The sequence below is a fragment of the Nyctibius grandis genome, chromosome 2 (genome assembly GCF_013368605.1).
Source record: "Nyctibius grandis isolate bNycGra1 chromosome 2, bNycGra1.pri, whole genome shotgun sequence".
NCBI lineage: Eukaryota > Metazoa > Chordata > Aves > Nyctibiiformes > Nyctibiidae > Nyctibius > Nyctibius grandis.
In genome coordinates, this window is record NC_090659.1 from 109,793,339 (window position 1) to 109,811,789 (window position 18,451).

The 18,451-nt window shown below is 43.3% G+C and overlaps 1 protein-coding gene across 1 annotated transcript in view; it reads left to right on the forward strand.

Annotated features, from left to right (window-relative positions):
- The window catches only part of GUCY1A2 (guanylate cyclase 1 soluble subunit alpha 2), a 177,343-nt gene extending 159,595 nt beyond the window's left edge, over positions 1-17,748 (forward strand). The window contains exon 8 of the mRNA XM_068425146.1: positions 16,786-17,748. Coding sequence (XP_068281247.1) covers positions 16,786-16,993 — 208 coding nt within the window. The 3' untranslated portion in view covers positions 16,994-17,748. The remainder of the gene's footprint in view (positions 1-16,785) is intronic.
- Positions 17,749-18,451: the final 703 nt, after the last annotated feature.

Genomic DNA, 18,451 nt, shown 5'->3' on the forward strand with positions numbered 1-18,451 from the left:
AGTTTAGAAGTAATTAAAACCAGTGAATAAAATGACATTCATCTGAAGAGCCCATTCACTTGAGACCAGATTTACGGAATGGATCAAGTGTAGCTAATTGAACAAGAGGCAGAAAAACTGAATAGACTTTTGGTCATAAAGTATACAGAAGCAGGTTCATACAGTTTTCTGGTTACATGCAAGAGAAACACAGACCCAGCCTACTAGAAGGTATAGAAAATCTGTTCATTTAAATAAAAAGAAATTCAGTAAATACATAGGAAATTGCTGTTTGGAACTTGATGTCACTTGAAAAATAATTGTCTTTGGGACCTTCCAGGTATAATGTTCATAGAATCATAGAATCATAGAATCATAAAATGGTTTGGGTTGGAAGGGACCTTAAAGATCATCTAGTTCCAACTCCCCTGCCACAGGCAGGGACACCTTCCACTAGACCAGGTTGCTCAAAGCCCCATCCAACCTGGCCTTAAACACTGCCAGGGAGGGGGCAGCCACAACTTCTCTGGGCAACCTGTGCCAGTGTCTCACCACCCTCACAGTCAAGAATTTCTTCCTAAGATCTCATCTAAATCTATCCTCTTTCAGTTTAAAACCATTCCCCCTTGTCCTGTCACTCCATGCCCTTGTAAAAAGCCCCTCTCCTGCTTTCCTGTAGGGCCCCTTCAGATACTGGAAGGCTGCTATAAGGTCTCCCCGGAGCCTTCTCTTCTCCAGGCTGAAGAGCACCAACTCTCTCAGCCTCTCTTCATAGGAGAGGTGCTCCAGCAGCCCTCTGATCATCTTTGTGGCCCTCCTCTAGGCTCGCTCCAACAGCTCCATGTCCTTCTTATGTTGGGGGCCCCAGAGCTGGACGCAGTACTCCAGGTGGGGTCTCATGAGAGCGGAGTAAAGGGGCAGAATCATCTCCCTCGACCTGCTGGCCACACTGCTTTTGATGCAGCTGAGGATACAGTTGGCCTTCTAGTTGCTTTGGTTCCTGGTCTTCCACTGCGGGACAGGAGAAGCCCTCTAAGCCATTATTTGAAACGTGAACACAAGATTGTTCACCAGTTTTGTTCTGGTTTTGAAAACTTGTGCAGTAGCAACGCCTTTGGTGTTAATTTTACATAAATGGAGGAAAGTGATTCTGGCAAAATGCAGCCAAGGCCCTCTGACAGGGACCTGAACTTTTCTTGTACAGGAACAGTTCTTATAAAGGGATGTTGTCCAACCTGAGAAGGTGTTCAAGATATTCTGAAAGTGCAGTCCTTACTTTTTCAGAAGAGAGATCCTAGTGCTTAACAAATATGATTCAGGGGTGTGATTCCACTCAGAGCTGTGGTGTTGCTTAAGTTTGTGTCCCTGAGAGCAGAAATTGGGAGCTGGGCAGTTTCATATTATTTTAAGAAAAATACAGTTGGAAATATAAGTAGTGAGTATTTGTGGGGCCAATGGTGCACAAAACTTTTCTTGGCGTGCTGAAGCCAGAGTCACTTTCAGTGTGCCAGTGCCAGTTCTGTTGGTTTTGGTCATGAGAGTGATATGTCATCTTTTCTGTGAGACAACAGATTTGTGGTCATTGTTGAGCAACCTGATCTAGTTGAAGATGTCCCTGCTCATTGCAGGGGGTTTGGACTAGATGACCTTTAAAAGTCCCTTCTAACCCAAACCATTCTATGATTCTATGATTCTGTTTTCTTCACATTGCTGGTAAAAAGTCGTTCTGAAAGCCAGTTTGAGGGCTTGTATATGGAGTTTGCTAGAAATCCATGCTTTTATGCTGCCCTGTATCTGTCTCCAAGTACATTGTAGCACAGAGAAGACGGCTTCTGTTTGTCTGTGTCTGACCTCTACCTGTCTGCCATTGGTCATACCGTACCATCAAATGTGGGTAACCTGGATTTGGAGAGCATTCTTACTAAGACCTAGCTAGCATAATGTGAGTCAGGTTTTCTCACCCTGTGTATCTTCCAGGTTGTATCAAAAAGGTGGCTACATTTTTTTTTCACTTCCCTTTAATCCCAGAAATCCAGTAGGAATGAGACCATTTGTTTCAGGATGGCCAAACTTTCACCTTACATGATCTTCATGTCTGGGCTTATATTCCAGCAGGATACAAATTTAGACTATTGCTTTCAAAAAGGGAAGATAGTAGAAAAGTGACTGACAATTCAGTAATGCTATAATATAAAACTGCAAAACAAAACACAACAAAATACAGAATTATTGGTATTTGTTATCTGCATGATTGTACTATGTAAAAGATATGCTGCTGTGTGCTGAACAAATTCAGTGCTCAATTCAGAGACCTTCAAGTGCAAGCAACAGTCTAGACACATGTTTACAAGTAAGGGAAGTAGAAATAGGAAGAAAATATATGTTTGAATGAGAGGCAGTTATCACTGAAGATGAATGGCTAAATGTAATTTTGAAAAGGCTAGGAATTAGTTCATTTTCCATGCTTCAGAAATTATATGAGAAAATAAAGTGAATGTGCATGAGGTCACTTAGAAAGACTGTTTCAAACCATACACAGAATCACAGAATCACAGAATCAACCAGGTTGGAAGAGACTCGAGTCCAACCGCTGACCCTACACCACCCTGTCAACTAGACCATGGCACTAAGTGCCATGTCCAGTCTTTTCTTAAACACATCCAGAGATGGTGATTCCACCACCTCCCTGGACAGCCCATTCCAATGTCTAATAACCCTTTCTGAAAAGAAATTCTTCCTGATGTCCAACCCGAACCTCCCCTGGCGAAGCTTGAGGCTGTGCCCTCTTGTCCTATCGCTAGCTGCCCGGGAGAAGAGGCCAACTCCCACTTCACTACAACCTCCCTTCAGGTAGTTGTAGACTGCAATAAGGTCACCCCGGAGCCTCCTCTTCTCCAGGCTAAACAACCCCAGCTCCCTCAGCCGTTCCTCGTAGGTCAGACCCTCCAGACCCTTCACCAGCTTGGTCGCCCTCCTCTGGACTCGCTCCAACACCTCAACATCTTTCTTGAAGTGCGAGGCCCAGAACTGAACACAGTACTCAAGATGCGGCCTCACCAGTGCCGAGTAGAGAGGGACGATCACTTCCCTAGACCGGCTGGCTACACTATTCCTAATAGAGGCCAGGATGCCATTGGCCTTCTTGGCCACCTGGGCACACAGCTGGCTCATGTTTAGCCGGCTGTCGATCAGCACCCCCAGGTCTCTTTCCACCGGGCCGCTTTCTAACCACTCTTCCCCCAGCCTGTAGAGCTACATGGGGTTGTTGTGGCTGAAGTGTAAGACCCGGCACTTGTTCTTGTTGAATCTCATGCCGTTGGTCTGGGCCCATCTATCCAACCTGTCCAAATCCCTCTGTAGGGCCTTCCTACCCTCCAGCAGATTGACACTCCCACCCAGCTTGGTGTCATCTGCAAACTTACTGAGGGTGCACTCAATCCCTACGTCTAGATCATCTATAAAGATATTGAACAGCACCGGCCCCAGAACTGAGCCCTGGGGAACACCGCTAGTGACTGGCCGCCAGCTGGACATTGCCCCATTCACCACCACTCTCTGGGCTCGGCCATCCAGCCAGTTTTTAACCCATTGAAGAGTCCACCCATCCAAGCCCCAGGCAGCTAGTTTGTCTAGGAGGATGCTGTGGGAGACAGTGTCGAATGCCTTACTGAAGTCTAGATAGACTATATCCACAGCCCTGCCCTCATCTACTAAGCGGGTCACTTTGTCATAGAAGGAGACCAGGTTGGTCGAGCAGGACCTGCCTTTCATGAATCCATGTTGACTGGTCCCAATGCCCCGATTGTCCTGCATGTGCCGTGTAATGGCACTCAGGATGATCTGTTCCATCACCTTGCCTGGCACTGAGGTCAGGCTGACAGGCCTATAGTTCCCTGGATCGTCCTTTCGACCCTTCTTGTAGATGGGCGTTACATTTGCTAATTTCCAGTCAGCTGGAACTTCTCCGGTTAACCAGGACTGCCGGTAGATAATCGAGAGTGGTTTGGCAAGTTCATTTGCCAGTTCCTTCATTACTCTGGGGTGAATCCCATCCGGGCCCATAGCCTTGTGGGTGTCCAACTGGCACAGCAGGTCACTAACCGTCTCCTCCTGGATCCTGGGAGGTTCACACAGCCCCCCATCCCTAACTTCAGGCTCTGGGGGCCGAGTCCCCTGAGGACAACCGGTCTTGACATTAAAGACCGAGGCAAAGAAGGCATTGAGCACCTCTGCCTTTTCCTCATCCCCTGACACTACACTACCCTCCTCATTCAGCAAGTGGTGGAGGCTCTCCTTGACCCTCCTTTTGCTGTTGATGTATTTGTAAAAGCTTTTTTTGTTGTCTTTGACTGTAGCAGCCAAATCGAGCTCTAATTGAGCTTTGGCCCTTCTAATCTTCTCCCTACACGACCTGGCCACGTCCCTATAGACCTCCCAAGTTACCCGACCCTTCTTCCAGAGCAAGTAGGCTCTCTTTTTTTCCTTAAGTTCTAGCCTAAGTTCTCTGTTTAACCAGGCCGGTCTTTTTCCCCGACGGCTTGCCTTCCTACAGACTGGGACAGCCTGCTCCTGAATATTTAGCAATTCCCTTTTGAAGCATGTCCAGCCTTCCTGGACTCCTTTGCCCTTCAGGACCGATTCCCAAGGGACTCGGTCCACCAGCCTCTTAAACAGGCTAAAGTCAACCCGCTGGAAATCTAAGGCAGAAGTTCTACTCTTGCCCCTCCTTACTTCCCCCACTATCGAAAACTCTAACATTTCATGGTCGTTACTCCCAAGACGGCCACCGACCCTCACATCTCCCACTAGTCCTTCTCTGTTCACAAACAACAGGTCAAGCAGGGCCCCTCCTCTAGTGGGCTCATTTACCACTTGCATGAGGAAGTTGTCGTCCACACATTCGAGGAACCTCCTAGATTGCTTCCTCTCTGCCATGTTGTATTTCCAGCAGACATCCAGCAAGTTGAAGTCGCCCACGAGTACAAGGGCTGGCGACCGGGCAGCTTCTGACAGCCGCTTGTAAAACGCCTCATCCGCCTGCTCATCCTGGTTGGGTGGTCTGTAACAGACTCCCACCGTAATGTCCGCCCTGCCGACCTTCCCCCTGATCTTCACCCATAAACATTCAACCTTGTCATCCTCACCATCTTCCTCAATTTCAACACAGTCCAAGCACTCCCTAACATATAGCGCTACCCCACCGCCTCTCCTGCTTCGCCTGTCCCTCTTAAAGAGCTTATAGCCATCCATAGCTGCACTCCAGTCATGGGAGTCATCCCACCACGTTTCTGTGATGGCAACCACATCATAACCTTCCTGCTGTACAGTGGCCTCTAGCTCTTCCTGTTTGTTGCCCATACTGCGTGCATTGGTGTAAACGCACTTCAGCTGGGCTAGCGGCCTTGCCCCCGACGCAGGCCTGTCACCCCTAGGTTTACTTGTGGCTGCCCTGGTCTTATCCCCCTCCCCCATCGAACCTAGTTTAAAGACCTCTTGATCAGCCCTGCCAGCTTCTGGGCCATAACCCTTTTCCGCTTCTGATTCAGCTGTTCCCCATCCGGCATAAGCAGGCCCGGTGCCATGAAAGCCGCCCCGTGGTCAACAAACCCAAAATCCCACCTCCGGCACCAGTCTCTTAGCCACATATTAATCTGTTGTACTTTCATAGTCTTTTCCCTATTTTCACCAAATACCAAAGGAATTGAAGAGTATATCACCTGCGCACCTACCCCCTTTACCAAACGCCCCAGGGCCCTGAAGTCCCTTTTGATTGCCCTGGGACTTCTCTCTTCAATCTCATCCCTACCCACCTGGAATACTAATAGTGGGTAGTAGTCAGAGGGCCTCACCAGTTGAGGAATCCTCCTGGCAACATCCCTTACCCGAGCCCCAGGGAGGCAGCAGACTTCCCTGTGAGTCGGGTCTGGCCTGCATATGGGGCCCTCCGTTCCCCTTAGCAGGGAGTCGCCTATAACAATTACTTTTCTTTTCTCCTTTTTGGAGCTGGTTGCAACCCTCTTACTCGGCTGGTTCTGTTTACATAGCCCCGTAGAGGGTCTTTCACCTAGATTTGTATCTTCCTGACACTCAGGAAGATGCTCAGGCTCCAGCGCCTCATACCTATTCTGCAGGGGGACGTGGGGAGGGGAAGAAGGTCGGGATGGGATGCGTCTGCCACCCCGAGCAGGGACCTGCCTCCATTCCCCCCCATCCCCTAGGTCTCCTCCTGCTCCTTGTGGAGGAGGAAGAGGATCCTCCACTACCCAGGGAGCATTAGGCCCGGCCGTTTTCCCCAGGACAGGCAGGGAACAGCACTGCCCGCCATCCTCTTCCTGGGATGCTCTTGCACTCCTTAACCTTTCCACCTCCTCCTTGAGCTGGGCCACCAAGGAGATCAGGTCATCGACCTGTTCGCACCTCACACAGGTGAGGTCTCCGTTACCCTTGAGTGCCAGGGCCAGGCTCTGGCACTCCCTGCAGCCTGCCACCTGCACCTCCGCATGCTTCCGCAGCAGGTCCGTTTGGGTTGCCATGTCTTTTCTGGCACCCGCAAGGGACTTAGGGCCCCGCCGAGTGGAAACCATACCTACCTGCCTGCCCGCCTACCCTGCTCGCCGCCCTGCCTGCAAGAACTGCTGCGCAAACTGCCACGCCCCTAGGGCTGTGCCCTCCCCTGCCCCGGGACACACACAGTCACTGCTGACTCCCCCTCTCCCCTCTGGGCAGGGACTAGCCACCCAGAGGCTCTTTATCACCCGATCACAGGGGGTGGTGCTACGCCCCCTCCTCTCCTGATTCGTTGCCGGGAACTTCCGGGTCCAGGCATAATTATACCTTCTGGCATAATTGAAAGCATGAGAACAGACAGAGAAAAAGTCAAGAAATGACACTGCTGACACAGGGGCCAGGAGAGACTGCAATTACTCTATAGGACAAAATTATTCAGAGGTTCTGGAGGTGATCTATGAGATTTGAACATAATATACTGATATTCTCCAAATAAACAAGTAGTGATCTGGTGCATCTGTATGTAACTTTTCTTAGATATAATTCGCATGAGTATATAATTTGCTGTGTACAAAGTGATTCATTCCAAACTGAAATGTCTTCATAGTTGACCTTATATTCCATCAAATGCTTCTGATCATACTGTGCTGCTGTGTACTCAGTTAATATGTTTATTATCTAAGAAACAATGTTTTCCAAAGCAGATCATTCTGCAATCAGTATGAAAATAACAGCATTTTCAATTAATTAAAATTACTGGCATTTATCATTATGTGTTTGTGTCTACCATGCCCCCTGATGAAAATTCTGATACAAGTTTTGTGCTTACAAAGCATGCAGATACTGGAAACATGTCTAATACCTATCAGCTTTCATTTTACAGTACAGATTATGTGTTGGAAAGCGGCATCAGCATTCAAATTATAATCACCCTTCAGAATGCCTGTTATTGGTTTCACATGCTTCCCTGCGAGCCCATAATCTGCCTATGTAAGAATCAGAGTCTAAAATTATAAATATAAGATGTGGTGTTGCCTAGCTCTAGCTACACCTGCCTGGGCAGAGCTCTGAAGTGTGAAACAGCAGCTTTTACAAAGGTGGCATTTGAATCTGTTAGGGATAAGAGCTTACTTCTGTTCAAAATACCTTGTTGACTTGACTCAGGCAGGTCTTTTGACTGAAGGATTACAGAGCTTCATTTCATTTGCTTTGAATCACTGAACACTGTAAACTGAAAGCACTGGAACAGCATTGGTAAAACTTCCAGTGAAACATGTGGAAACTGGAGAGGGGGTAGAGGATCCCAGATTGGTCTGTGTTTAAACATGTGGCCAGGAAGGACAAGGTGAAGAATAACACATTCTCTGTCCCTTTACTAAACTGGCAAATCCAGTTTATTTAATTCATCTACATTATCCTGAATTGAATAAAATTACCATATTTTCCATACTCAGGAAGGAAGCACAATGAGATTTATGAAACTCTTCTTCAGCACAAAAGAGAGATTAAATATTTTTTAATTCTTTGTTTCAGCCTTGAATAGTGGTTTATCAGATATTAATATAATATACCTACATTCATCCTGTTTCCCTAATCGTATTACAATGTAATGCCTTGGGATCTCTAAGCAGTTATAAAAAAGCAAGTAAACATAATTGTTGCTATTTGTAAAGTAACTGTATTTAAAAATTAATTCTCTTTTTCCTCTTCTTTCCACCTCTGGTCTTTTCCAGCACATATTTCCCTTATGGTCCTTCTGGCATCAAGTGTTGGGTACAAATGCTTTCCATTAGCACATGCTGGGCAATACATCTGGGACCTGAGCTTAGGCAAAGATGAACAGCCAGTATCCCACATCCTTATCTGATTTAGGAGAGGGCAACCAAGCGTACCTCCTTATTGAGCTGGGTGAGGTCACTGCTGGTTCACCTGCCTAAATTGCCCCTCAGCCTTTAAAATTGATTAAAAAATGAAGAATTTTAATAGTTTTTTAACAGTTATCCCACAGAATGTTGTATGGAAGAAGTTTTACTTTTAGATAATTAAGGATGTATATACATCTCTCTACTAGGATTTTAAATTAAAACTATGAATTTCTATAAACTCCTTATAGATTTTTATTTTCATCAAATTATTTTTCCTACAGGTTATATCTATATATGTTATTTTTCCTACAGGTTATATCTATATATACATCTATATATGTATCTATATTTTTCTGCCTCATATGGAAAAACAAATGGATTTGCTCTCCAAGAGCCTTCTCAGATTATTTTAAATTTTATTTCTGAGCATGCTTTAAAAAAATATTTCTTTTTATATTGGTCAATTCACCGTGTATGCTTTCATGAGACATGTTGGTGGACAGGCAATTTAGTTATGGACAGAAAGGGAACACAGCTTATACATGGACACAAAAAAATATTATTAGTCTAATGAAAGTATTAAAAGTCTAGTAAAAATGTACTGGTTTGTTCTTATTTTTCTGTTCCCGGTGTCATCTGCCTCCATGAGGCTGCACCCCCATAGTCACTGTGATTTGTGATTATGGTCCTGGGGCCTCTGCTGTCTGCCTGTGCTTGTGCTTCATGACACTATATTTTTATTCAAGGTTTATAGGTAGTTTACTCTACACAGAATAACTCCGTGTTAGATCACTGTCAATTAGTTAACAGTGTATGTTAGACCACAGTTCCACACAGCTAAACTAAAGCTAGAACATATTTAGGAAAGAGTCATCTGACTGCTAGACATCTGCTAAAACTGCAAAAAGCTCAAGCCTAGACAAAACCAGACAAGTCCTGAGGCCAGCACTGTTAGATCAGTGCAAAGCCTGGGGCCTTTTACTAGTGATGATGCAATCCTATTCACTGAACGTAATTCTCTAGTGTTCCAAAGAGAGCAGAGGCCCAATATTCCTTCTGCTTAGGTGAGTGAGAAATAGAACTATTAAACGTCAGTGACAAACACTCACCATGCTCAGCTGCATGTGACAAACAATATATTGCATTAAAAAATCATGGTCCTTTCATAATCTTATTACAATTGATCTGTATGAAGGAAAAACACCAATACACGAAATTCTACAGTTTAAAAAATACTAAAATACAATGTGAAATGAATTAGATCCAGACACAGTCAGGTTTTTTTCAGTCTCCTGGTCTTTCCAGCATGTATAGAAACTAAGGGAGAAATTCAAAGCCGCTAAAATTTAGGACTAAATGCACTGATTTTTGGCATTACAATAGCAAATTCATGTTTATACAGTGTATTTAATGAGCAGCCTACCAATATTTCTAAGGAGTGCCATAATAATTTATCATCTCAATTCATATGGAAACAAATGAGCTGGCACATGTTATCAAACCAGATACCCAGCTGGTGAAGTGACAAACACGTGTTGCCACAGAGGAAGGGCTCAGCAATCCAGCAGGAGATAGTCTTCTGGTAACCCATTTGGGAAGCCATTAATTAAATTTTCCTAATTGTACCAATTAATAGGTGGATGTGAACAAGGTTAACTACAATTTTTACAGTTCTTTAAGAGTTAGGGCAGAAAGAACCTTTTCCTGTGTTGATAGCTATCCCTGTGAAAGGTAACATTTATGAAAGATTGACCTGGCCACTTTGCTTTTCTTGGTGCATACTATATTTAGGAAGGCAGCACATATTCTCCTTTATTGTAGTGCATTGCATTTCTTTTAGAAATATTGTTCAAATTTTGGTCTATACAAAACAATTTTCCTAAAAGAAGTTTACATTGAAGTTCAGTTCTGAGTGGGTGCCTTTTTTAACACTGATTCAGCAAATTGCCAGACTGTATCATAACATGACTTTTATTTAGTCTATGTAGAAATTCATTATACAGAGGTTAAAATGTATATATATGCAAAACCAAGACTGAATAAATATTTGGCTGTTGTTAATGCCTTACTTGAATATTACATTCCTGTTACATTGAAGCAGCAAATACTATAATGAGTCTCATATCTAATTAGATATGAACACGTGTTTGAAGGTTATAATATAATACTTATTTTATATACATATACATATATTGGTTTATGGCACTATCTCAGGAACTGTGATGTAAAGTATATCCACTCAACATCTTGTGGAGGGCCTGAGGAAGACAGAGGGGAGCAAACCATGCAGGCAGATGGAGATGCTGTATGTTGTTCTGGGGAGGCTGATGCTCCTGAACTGCTCCTGTGGTCAGAGGACAGCAAGTGGCAAGATTGGCAAGCAAGAGGAATAGCCTGGCTGAGGATGGGTTGCATCACTACTGGGATTGCTTGCTTGCTCCTTACTGTCTGTTGACTCTGGAAGGATTTAGCCTGACTGCGTGGCCTGAAGGTGGCTTTAAGGACAAGCCTGGTGTAAAGGGCAAGAGAAAAGACAGGCCCTTGAGCACTACAAACTATGCAGTGTGCTGGGCTCCTGCAGCCGAACAAACCTGCTGGCATTTGCTGAGATTTGCAAAGTTTGTGGGGATGTGGCAACCTGTGCTAGCCATATCCAGCAAGCACTAGTCACAGCAGTGGGGAGGAGGTTTCAAAGGTTTCCAGACACTGTATGGGCAATGTGTCCTCTGAAGCCCTCATGGTGGAACTCAAAGTATTAGAGCACGCTGAAGGTAGGTGAGTGCTTCCTCAGCACTGCTGTTTCTCAAAGCAGCTAGAGTTGAGTTAGCAAGTGTGGTAGTCATTTATTCCTTTAGCTGTGGAAATACAGTTCTCAAGGAAGATCATAATTTCTATTTCCGAAAGAGTCGCTCTTTCATTTTTCCAAAGGAGTTGCTACTCCAGGCTGATAAGTGGCTGTTCCTCTCACCTTCTTATTCCTCCCTTTGGACAGATCTTTCAGTTTGTGACTGTATCTTGTTTGGGAAGGAATGGAGCAAGTTAGCCCACTTCTCACAAAAAAAATCATAAAATATTTGCATCTGTCCTTCCTGTTAAGCGTGAGGGCAATCAGAGGTGCTTTTTTGTGTGAGTACTAATTAATCTTCACAGGATCCAGTGATAAGTACAAAGGTCTGACATCTCTGAGAGATGGAGAGATAAAGACGTGAAATTGCTTTCCAGTGGGCACGGAGAGGGTAAGAATCATTGTGAAAAGCATGCACTCAGCATAGAGGGCCTTGCAACAAATACTTCTATAGTAACAAATCTTTGTTAGTTCATTTTCTGAATATAGGAACTCATTGATGAAGATGTGACTGTTTCTTGCCAAAATAGTTTGAAATATAATTACCCTATCATTTCATCTATGCAAAAAAGAGCTACAGCTTTTAAAAGCTTCTTCAAGGTTCCCACTAAGTATCCCAATTTTCATTCACACACAGACCTCCTGACCTTGAAATGCCTCTTGTTTCCATTAGGAAATAACCACATATTCTGTTTCCATACTGACACCTGTCTTTTTTTTTTTTTTTAATGAAGGAACTGAAAATGAAAAAATAAATGGGATAATTCTCAGATACCATCTCATTTTGTCTAAAAGCAAGAGCATTTCCACCAGGGAAGGGACAGAACAAGAATTTAAACAGTTCTGGAAGATTTCAGGTTAGAAAGGGAAGCTGTCAAAGTTAATCAACTACAAATCAGTGTTTAAGAGATTCTTCCTCTCCTGAAACATCAACAAAGAAGGCAAGGTGAGGGCAGACCTAGTTCCAGGCATCTTATAGGAATGCTTGAGTAGCCTGATCCTCACAATTTAAGGATGGAATTGTAAATTGTATATCCAACCACTTCAGTGGAACCCAGAATTTTGAATCTGTGAATAGCCTACTATAAAAATATCCTTTGCAATAGTGCTCTTAAGGGAAATACACAGAAGTGATGCAGGAAATACAGCTGAGATAAATGCTTTGGAATATTTTCAGACTAGTTCTTATATGCATATTTCTTAACTGCAGAGCTTGTGTGACTTCAACTTAAGCTCTATGACTATGAACAAACTGTTTAGAGTTTAAGCTGCCATATAATTTCCTGAAGGTGAAGGATAGATTGTGCTCTCAGACTGTCATAACAGGCAATCTGACTTGGTTACAATAAAATGCTCTGAGAATGGTCCTCAAGGTGAGACAAACAACCAGAACTGGGTGTCACCACCCAGGAAATCTTCCAGACCAGAAGGTTTTACACTGGCTTTTCCCCCGAGCCAGAAGGGAAACGCAAAAACTGATTGTGTGGCTCAGCTTTGCGCTTGCTGAGGTTCTGCACTATTCATTTTGCTCCTTGGCAGAAGTATCTTTTGGGGTTCTTTGTACCCATGAAAAGGAAGACCAAAAACTTAGAAAGCGCTGTAGATCTGGGCCATGGCCATCAACTGCTACTGTTTTCTTTTTAACATCACAAATGGCCTAAATATAGCAGGGAAGATTCCTGCAGAAAAATCACAGAATCACAGAAGGGTTTTGGTTGGAAGGGACCTTCAAAGACCATCTAGTCCAACCCCTCCTGCCATGGGCAAGGACATCTTCCACTAGATCAGGTTGCTCAAAGCCCCATCCAACCTGACCTTGAACACTTCTAGGGATGGGGCATCCACAACTTCTCCGGACACCCTGTTCCCGCATCTCACCACCTTCATTGAACAATGTTTCTTCCTTATGTCCACTCTAAACCTACCCTCTTTCAGTTTAAGACTGTTGCCCCTTGTCCTATCACTGCACGCCTTGGTAAAAAGTCTTTCTTATAAGCCCCCTTTTATGTATTGAACGGCTGCAATCAGGTCTTCAAAATCCTTCCAGACTGCCCACTCAGGCAAAGTAGCTCATAGGTGGGGAGGAACAGTGATGACACCTTACCACCTCCATGGTCCCAACTGATCTGAGGGTCCAGTGTGGACAACCCATGCCACGAAGAGCTAATCCTGCTAATCCTGGCAGGAATCACTTGCTGACAGGTCGTAGGCAGGTGGGTGTCAGCAACTGTGCACACATGCACGTGTGATTTCTCGATGTCCTCACTGATAAGCACTGAGGATTAGCAGATAACTTATTTCTTTAGTGTATACAAAAAGCTATAAGGAATCAGAGGCAATTTCTGAACCATAATCTCATTCTCAGCCTGGGAAACCAAGTGTGAGGACCAATATGTTTAAGGAATCTGAAGAACCTGTTCTTTAGGAGAATGCTAACAAGAGGCCATTTTTGTTCTGACTGATTAAAGTCTTTCTAATAGTATTATTACAAGAGCCAGCAAATATTTTTTTTTCTTAAAAGTATAAACTAAAGTAGGATAGAATATGGTCATAAGTAGCTTCCATTAGCATTTGGTAAAGAAGGTTTCCTGTCATGCTTGCTTGGGAGCTGAAATGTTATCCCAATAAAGGCCAGCTAGACAATTTCTGAGGGTGAGAAGCTGATTCAAACAGTGCACCTAATATAGGGATGTGGAGTCTATCACAAGCCGCAGTAGTGGAGGAATTTCCAAAGGACTAATTCGTTAGTCACCCATCACTCCTGGCAGCTTTCATAGTCTCAGAACATTTCGTTGCAACCAAGTTACAATTCACAAAACAGGTGAAAATAATGCCTTTAATTAATATCTTGCACTTTTGTTCTTTGAGGAAAATATTGTGAAATAGCAACTAAACTCAGTGCCAGCCCTGAACTGAATCAAAGATTATATATATATTTTACAGTTCCAGACTTGTACAACTGTCACCACAATTAGATAATGTTAGGCTCTGAGAAGGAAACCATTGATTTTTAGCAAGGCCAGATGCTCCATAGTGAATAGTCATTTTGGGGAAGAATGACTGCAGCGAAAGCTTACAGATTTAGCTCAGAAAGTTCTAAGAGTTCAACTGTAGCTTGCAGAAATCTGGTTTGGGAAGCACAAAGAGTTATTTCAGTGTATTAAGCCTGTAGTTTTAAAACGTAAAATATTTACCTCAAGCATTGCAGAGATGAAAAGAGAGAAGCTTCTCTGTAGAGGCCTCTGCAAACTCTCATGCAATTTAGAAAAGATTACAGTATTTTGATCATAAAATTAACAGTCTGGAATATAGATTATGACATTCAAACCACATGCTAAACAAAGACCACCACAGAAGTTCAAAGGCAAAGCATTGCTGGATTTATAACCAACTGCTTATTTAAAATCTGGGAAGAAAATGCCCTTATATTTCAATGAGCTCACACAGATTGTCTCAGCCAAAACCCACGAAAAATACTCAGTAAAGGAAGTGCCATTACATGTGCTGAGAATCCTGGAAAATTATCCTGGCAACAAGATTCATTTATTCATTTATTTCCCAGAATTCAGCTTTAGAGACATTAAATAAACAACCTATTACAAAATCCACTGAAGCTAATAAAGTTCTTCCCACTGCTGTTTTTGTGCTTCAAATAAGACCGAGAGAAAGAATAGATATCTTGGGAGGGGAAGAGATGAAGACTGCTTTCGTATATCTAACTGTGCTCAGAATTTACCATTACCTCAAAACTGCTCTTTTCAATGCTGCAAGGGACTGAGTACACCTAACTTAATTTACTGGAAACAAAAAGAAAATGTGTAGAGTTATTTTCTTTATTTTACGAGTCCAGCTAGTTTCAGGGAAGATCACAGAATCAACTAGATTGGAAGAGACCTCTAGGATCATCAAGTCGAACCTTTGACCTAACACCACTGTGTCAAGTAGACCATGGCACTAAGTGCCACATCTGGTCTTTTCTTACACACCTCCAGGGATGGTGATTCCACCACCTCCCTGGGTAGCTCATTCCAATGCCTAATAACCCTTTCTGTGAAGAAATTTTTCCTAATGTCTAACCTGAACCTCCCCTGGCAAAACTTGAGGCTATGCCCTCTAGTCCTGTTGCTAGTTGCCTGGGAGGAGAGGCCAGCCCCCACCTCACTACAACCTCCTTTCAGGTAGTTATAGAGAGCGATAAGGTCTCCCCTCAGCCTCCTTTTCTACAGGCTAAACAGTCTCAGTTCCCCCAGTTGCTCCTCATAGGACATACCCTCCAGACCCTTCACCAGGTTTGTTGCCCTTCTTTGGACTCGCTCCAGCACCTCAATGTCTTTCTTGAAGTGAGGAGCCCAGAACTGGACACAGTATTCAAGGTGTGGCCTCACCAGTGCCGAGTACAGAGGGACAATTACTTCCCTAGTCCTGCTGGCCACACTATTCCTTATACATGCCAGGATGCTGTTGGCCTTCTTGACCACCTGGGCACACTCCTGGCTCATGTTCAGCCGGCTGTCTACCAATACCCCCAGGTCCTTTTCTACCAGGCCACTTTCCAACCACTCTTCCCCCAGCCTGTAGCGTTGCATGGGGTTGTTGTGGCTAAAGTGTAGGACCTGGTACTTGGCCTTGTTGAACTTCATGCCATTGGTCTCAGCCCATCTATCTAACCTGTCCAGATCTCTCTGCAGAGCCTTCCTACCCTCTGGCTGATCAACACTCCCACCCAACTTAGTGTCGTTCGCAAATTTACTGAGGGTGCACTCGATACCCTCATCCAGATCATCAATAAAGATATTATTATACTTGGTAAAGGGGCCCTAAACTTTCAGATGTAGCCAGACAGAGATTTCTCCACTATGGAGGAAGATGACAAATGGCAAAAGGCAGTACAGTCATGTCTGTGCTGTTGTACCACTTGTGTGGGCATGCCTGGAGGATGGCTTCATGGCTTCCATGAACCTGTATCCCTTTTTGACCCCAGCCAGGTGGCCCAGATTAAACCCATGTGTACTTGTGATGACTAATGTCAGATTTGAGTCTGTTTTTTGTTGAAACTGGATTTGCTGTATTTGAACCTAATTTATGAAATACAATACTACTGTGTATGAGAAGGGCACAAACTGTCCACTCTGCTTCTACCTGTGAGAGCTCCCAAGCACTGTCACCTTCATACCTACTTTCCAGCAGGAGATCTGGTGGTAGTCATCACTCTGAAATGTTCATTTCTGCGCAACTGGCCAGACTGGAGTGTTTTAAGTGAGCCAAATGATACATGATGGATAATGATCATTATGAATCTGGTTCCCTTTCTGGTACATGACTTTCTGAATGCTGACACTAATTTTCAGAGGATGTGTTTATTTGGGCCATCTGCTGAACTGACCTCAGTCAGCAGTGCTCCTTGAAGTTGATGATGCTAAGTTAATATATATCAGCTAAGGATCCTGGCTTCAGATTTTTTTGGATGTTATGTAATACTTTTAACTCATTTTATATTTGGGACCACATAGGATCAATCTCTTCCAAAGAGATTTTTCTTGACTGTGTTTTATGTTTTTTTATATCCCTCTGTTTTGCTTTTTTTCGTAGGCTTTTGAAAAAGGAAGAAAATTTTATTTTTATCCCTCGGTCCCGTGAAGAGCTTCCAGAAAACTTCCCGAAGGAAATTCCTGGGATCTGTTACTTCCTTGAGGTCAGAAGTGGTCAGAAGCCTCCAAAACCCTCCATCACATCTGCCAGAGTGAGAAAGGTTTCTTACAACATTGGCACCATGTTCCTCCGGGAGACTAGCCTATGAGGCCTGCTGCAGATCAAAGACTCGTCAAAAAAGCACAAGCCCAGAACTGGGTCATGACAGGGGAATTGGAGGTTCTTTCTATTTCACTGCCTTGTTCTGAACAAGCAGTAAAAGCTCCATGTAATGTCAGGCAATAATAATTTTAAAAGGTGGATGACTGCTGCCAGTAAACAAAGTGGAGATAGGGAAAAAAAAAAATGGAACAACGTACTTCTACTTCCAGAGGAATTTCTTTCATAAACTTCAGTCTGGCCCCTCTATGACAAACAAAAACAAGCAAAACAAAAAATACCCCAACTCTCAAATTAGAGGTTGGTTTTGTTTTGTGCAGAAAGGATGATGGTTCTCTGTAGATTTGCACCAGCTAAGCAGAATTGAAAGTCAGTTCTGGTTATGCATTCCTACATTTAACGTGTTCTTCAGTAAGGTAGTGATGTTTTTTAACTTTATGAACAAACATTTCATACATATACTGTAGACCTGTTGTAACCTTCCTGGCAGGAGGAATTATAGTTCAATACAAATATTGTAGGAATTTTACCTATTTTTATACATATTTCACTTTCTGGATAATTACATTCCACATACTGTAAGCTGAGTGAGCTTAGATAGCTTTTCAGAAGAAGCTACTTTATATTTCATACACTCTGCCTATCAAACCTTATTGTTATACAAGTGGGAAGAAGTCATTTTTTGACTTTTTTGGCAACAAAAATATCAATATTTTACAGAAAAAACCACTTTGGTAAATCTCTTTACCTGATGTTTATGCTAAAGCTGTAGATGAGCATTGTCTTGCTTATATAATATAATGTTCAGTATTTGTCCTACAGTGGTGTATGTCCAGTCCTTCCAGGACAATGCAAACAAAGTGTAAGAGATCAATGTGTTGACAAACAGAAAAGTTCTGTTCAGCGGGGCTTGTTTCCCACTAATTTATCAGCCAAACTGATTTTTTGGTAGAAGTCCTGGACTTTTTAAAAAAATTTGAACTTGTGAAAACATATTCTGAGGAATTCCAGCAGACACTGGAAGCTCTCTGGATACTGGTTTTCACATTTTTTTAATAGGACTTGTGCTCCTACTCCAGTTCAATTATTGAAAATCCTATCTGTTATTAATGATGCTCATCTGGAAATTTCCTCTGTTGCTGGATTGGCTGAAATGTCCCCTGCTTTGTCTGATGTAGATCAAAAAAGACATGGGGAAGGCAATACTTTCCCAGGTTTAGTGCAAATGGCAGTTCAAGATTTAGATGAGTGTATGTCAATTTTTAAAAAAAGGCCAGTCCGTTGCTGTTGAAAATTAGTACAGCTTTGTTATTTTCAATGAATCCAGTTGAAACAAGATGGGGATCTGTCCCCTAATAGGCACATTTTCAGGCATTGTTTATTTCTCAGGTTTTCCTTTTCAAAAATAATGGCAGTCAGTTTTCCTCTGCAGATGTACTTCCTTTAG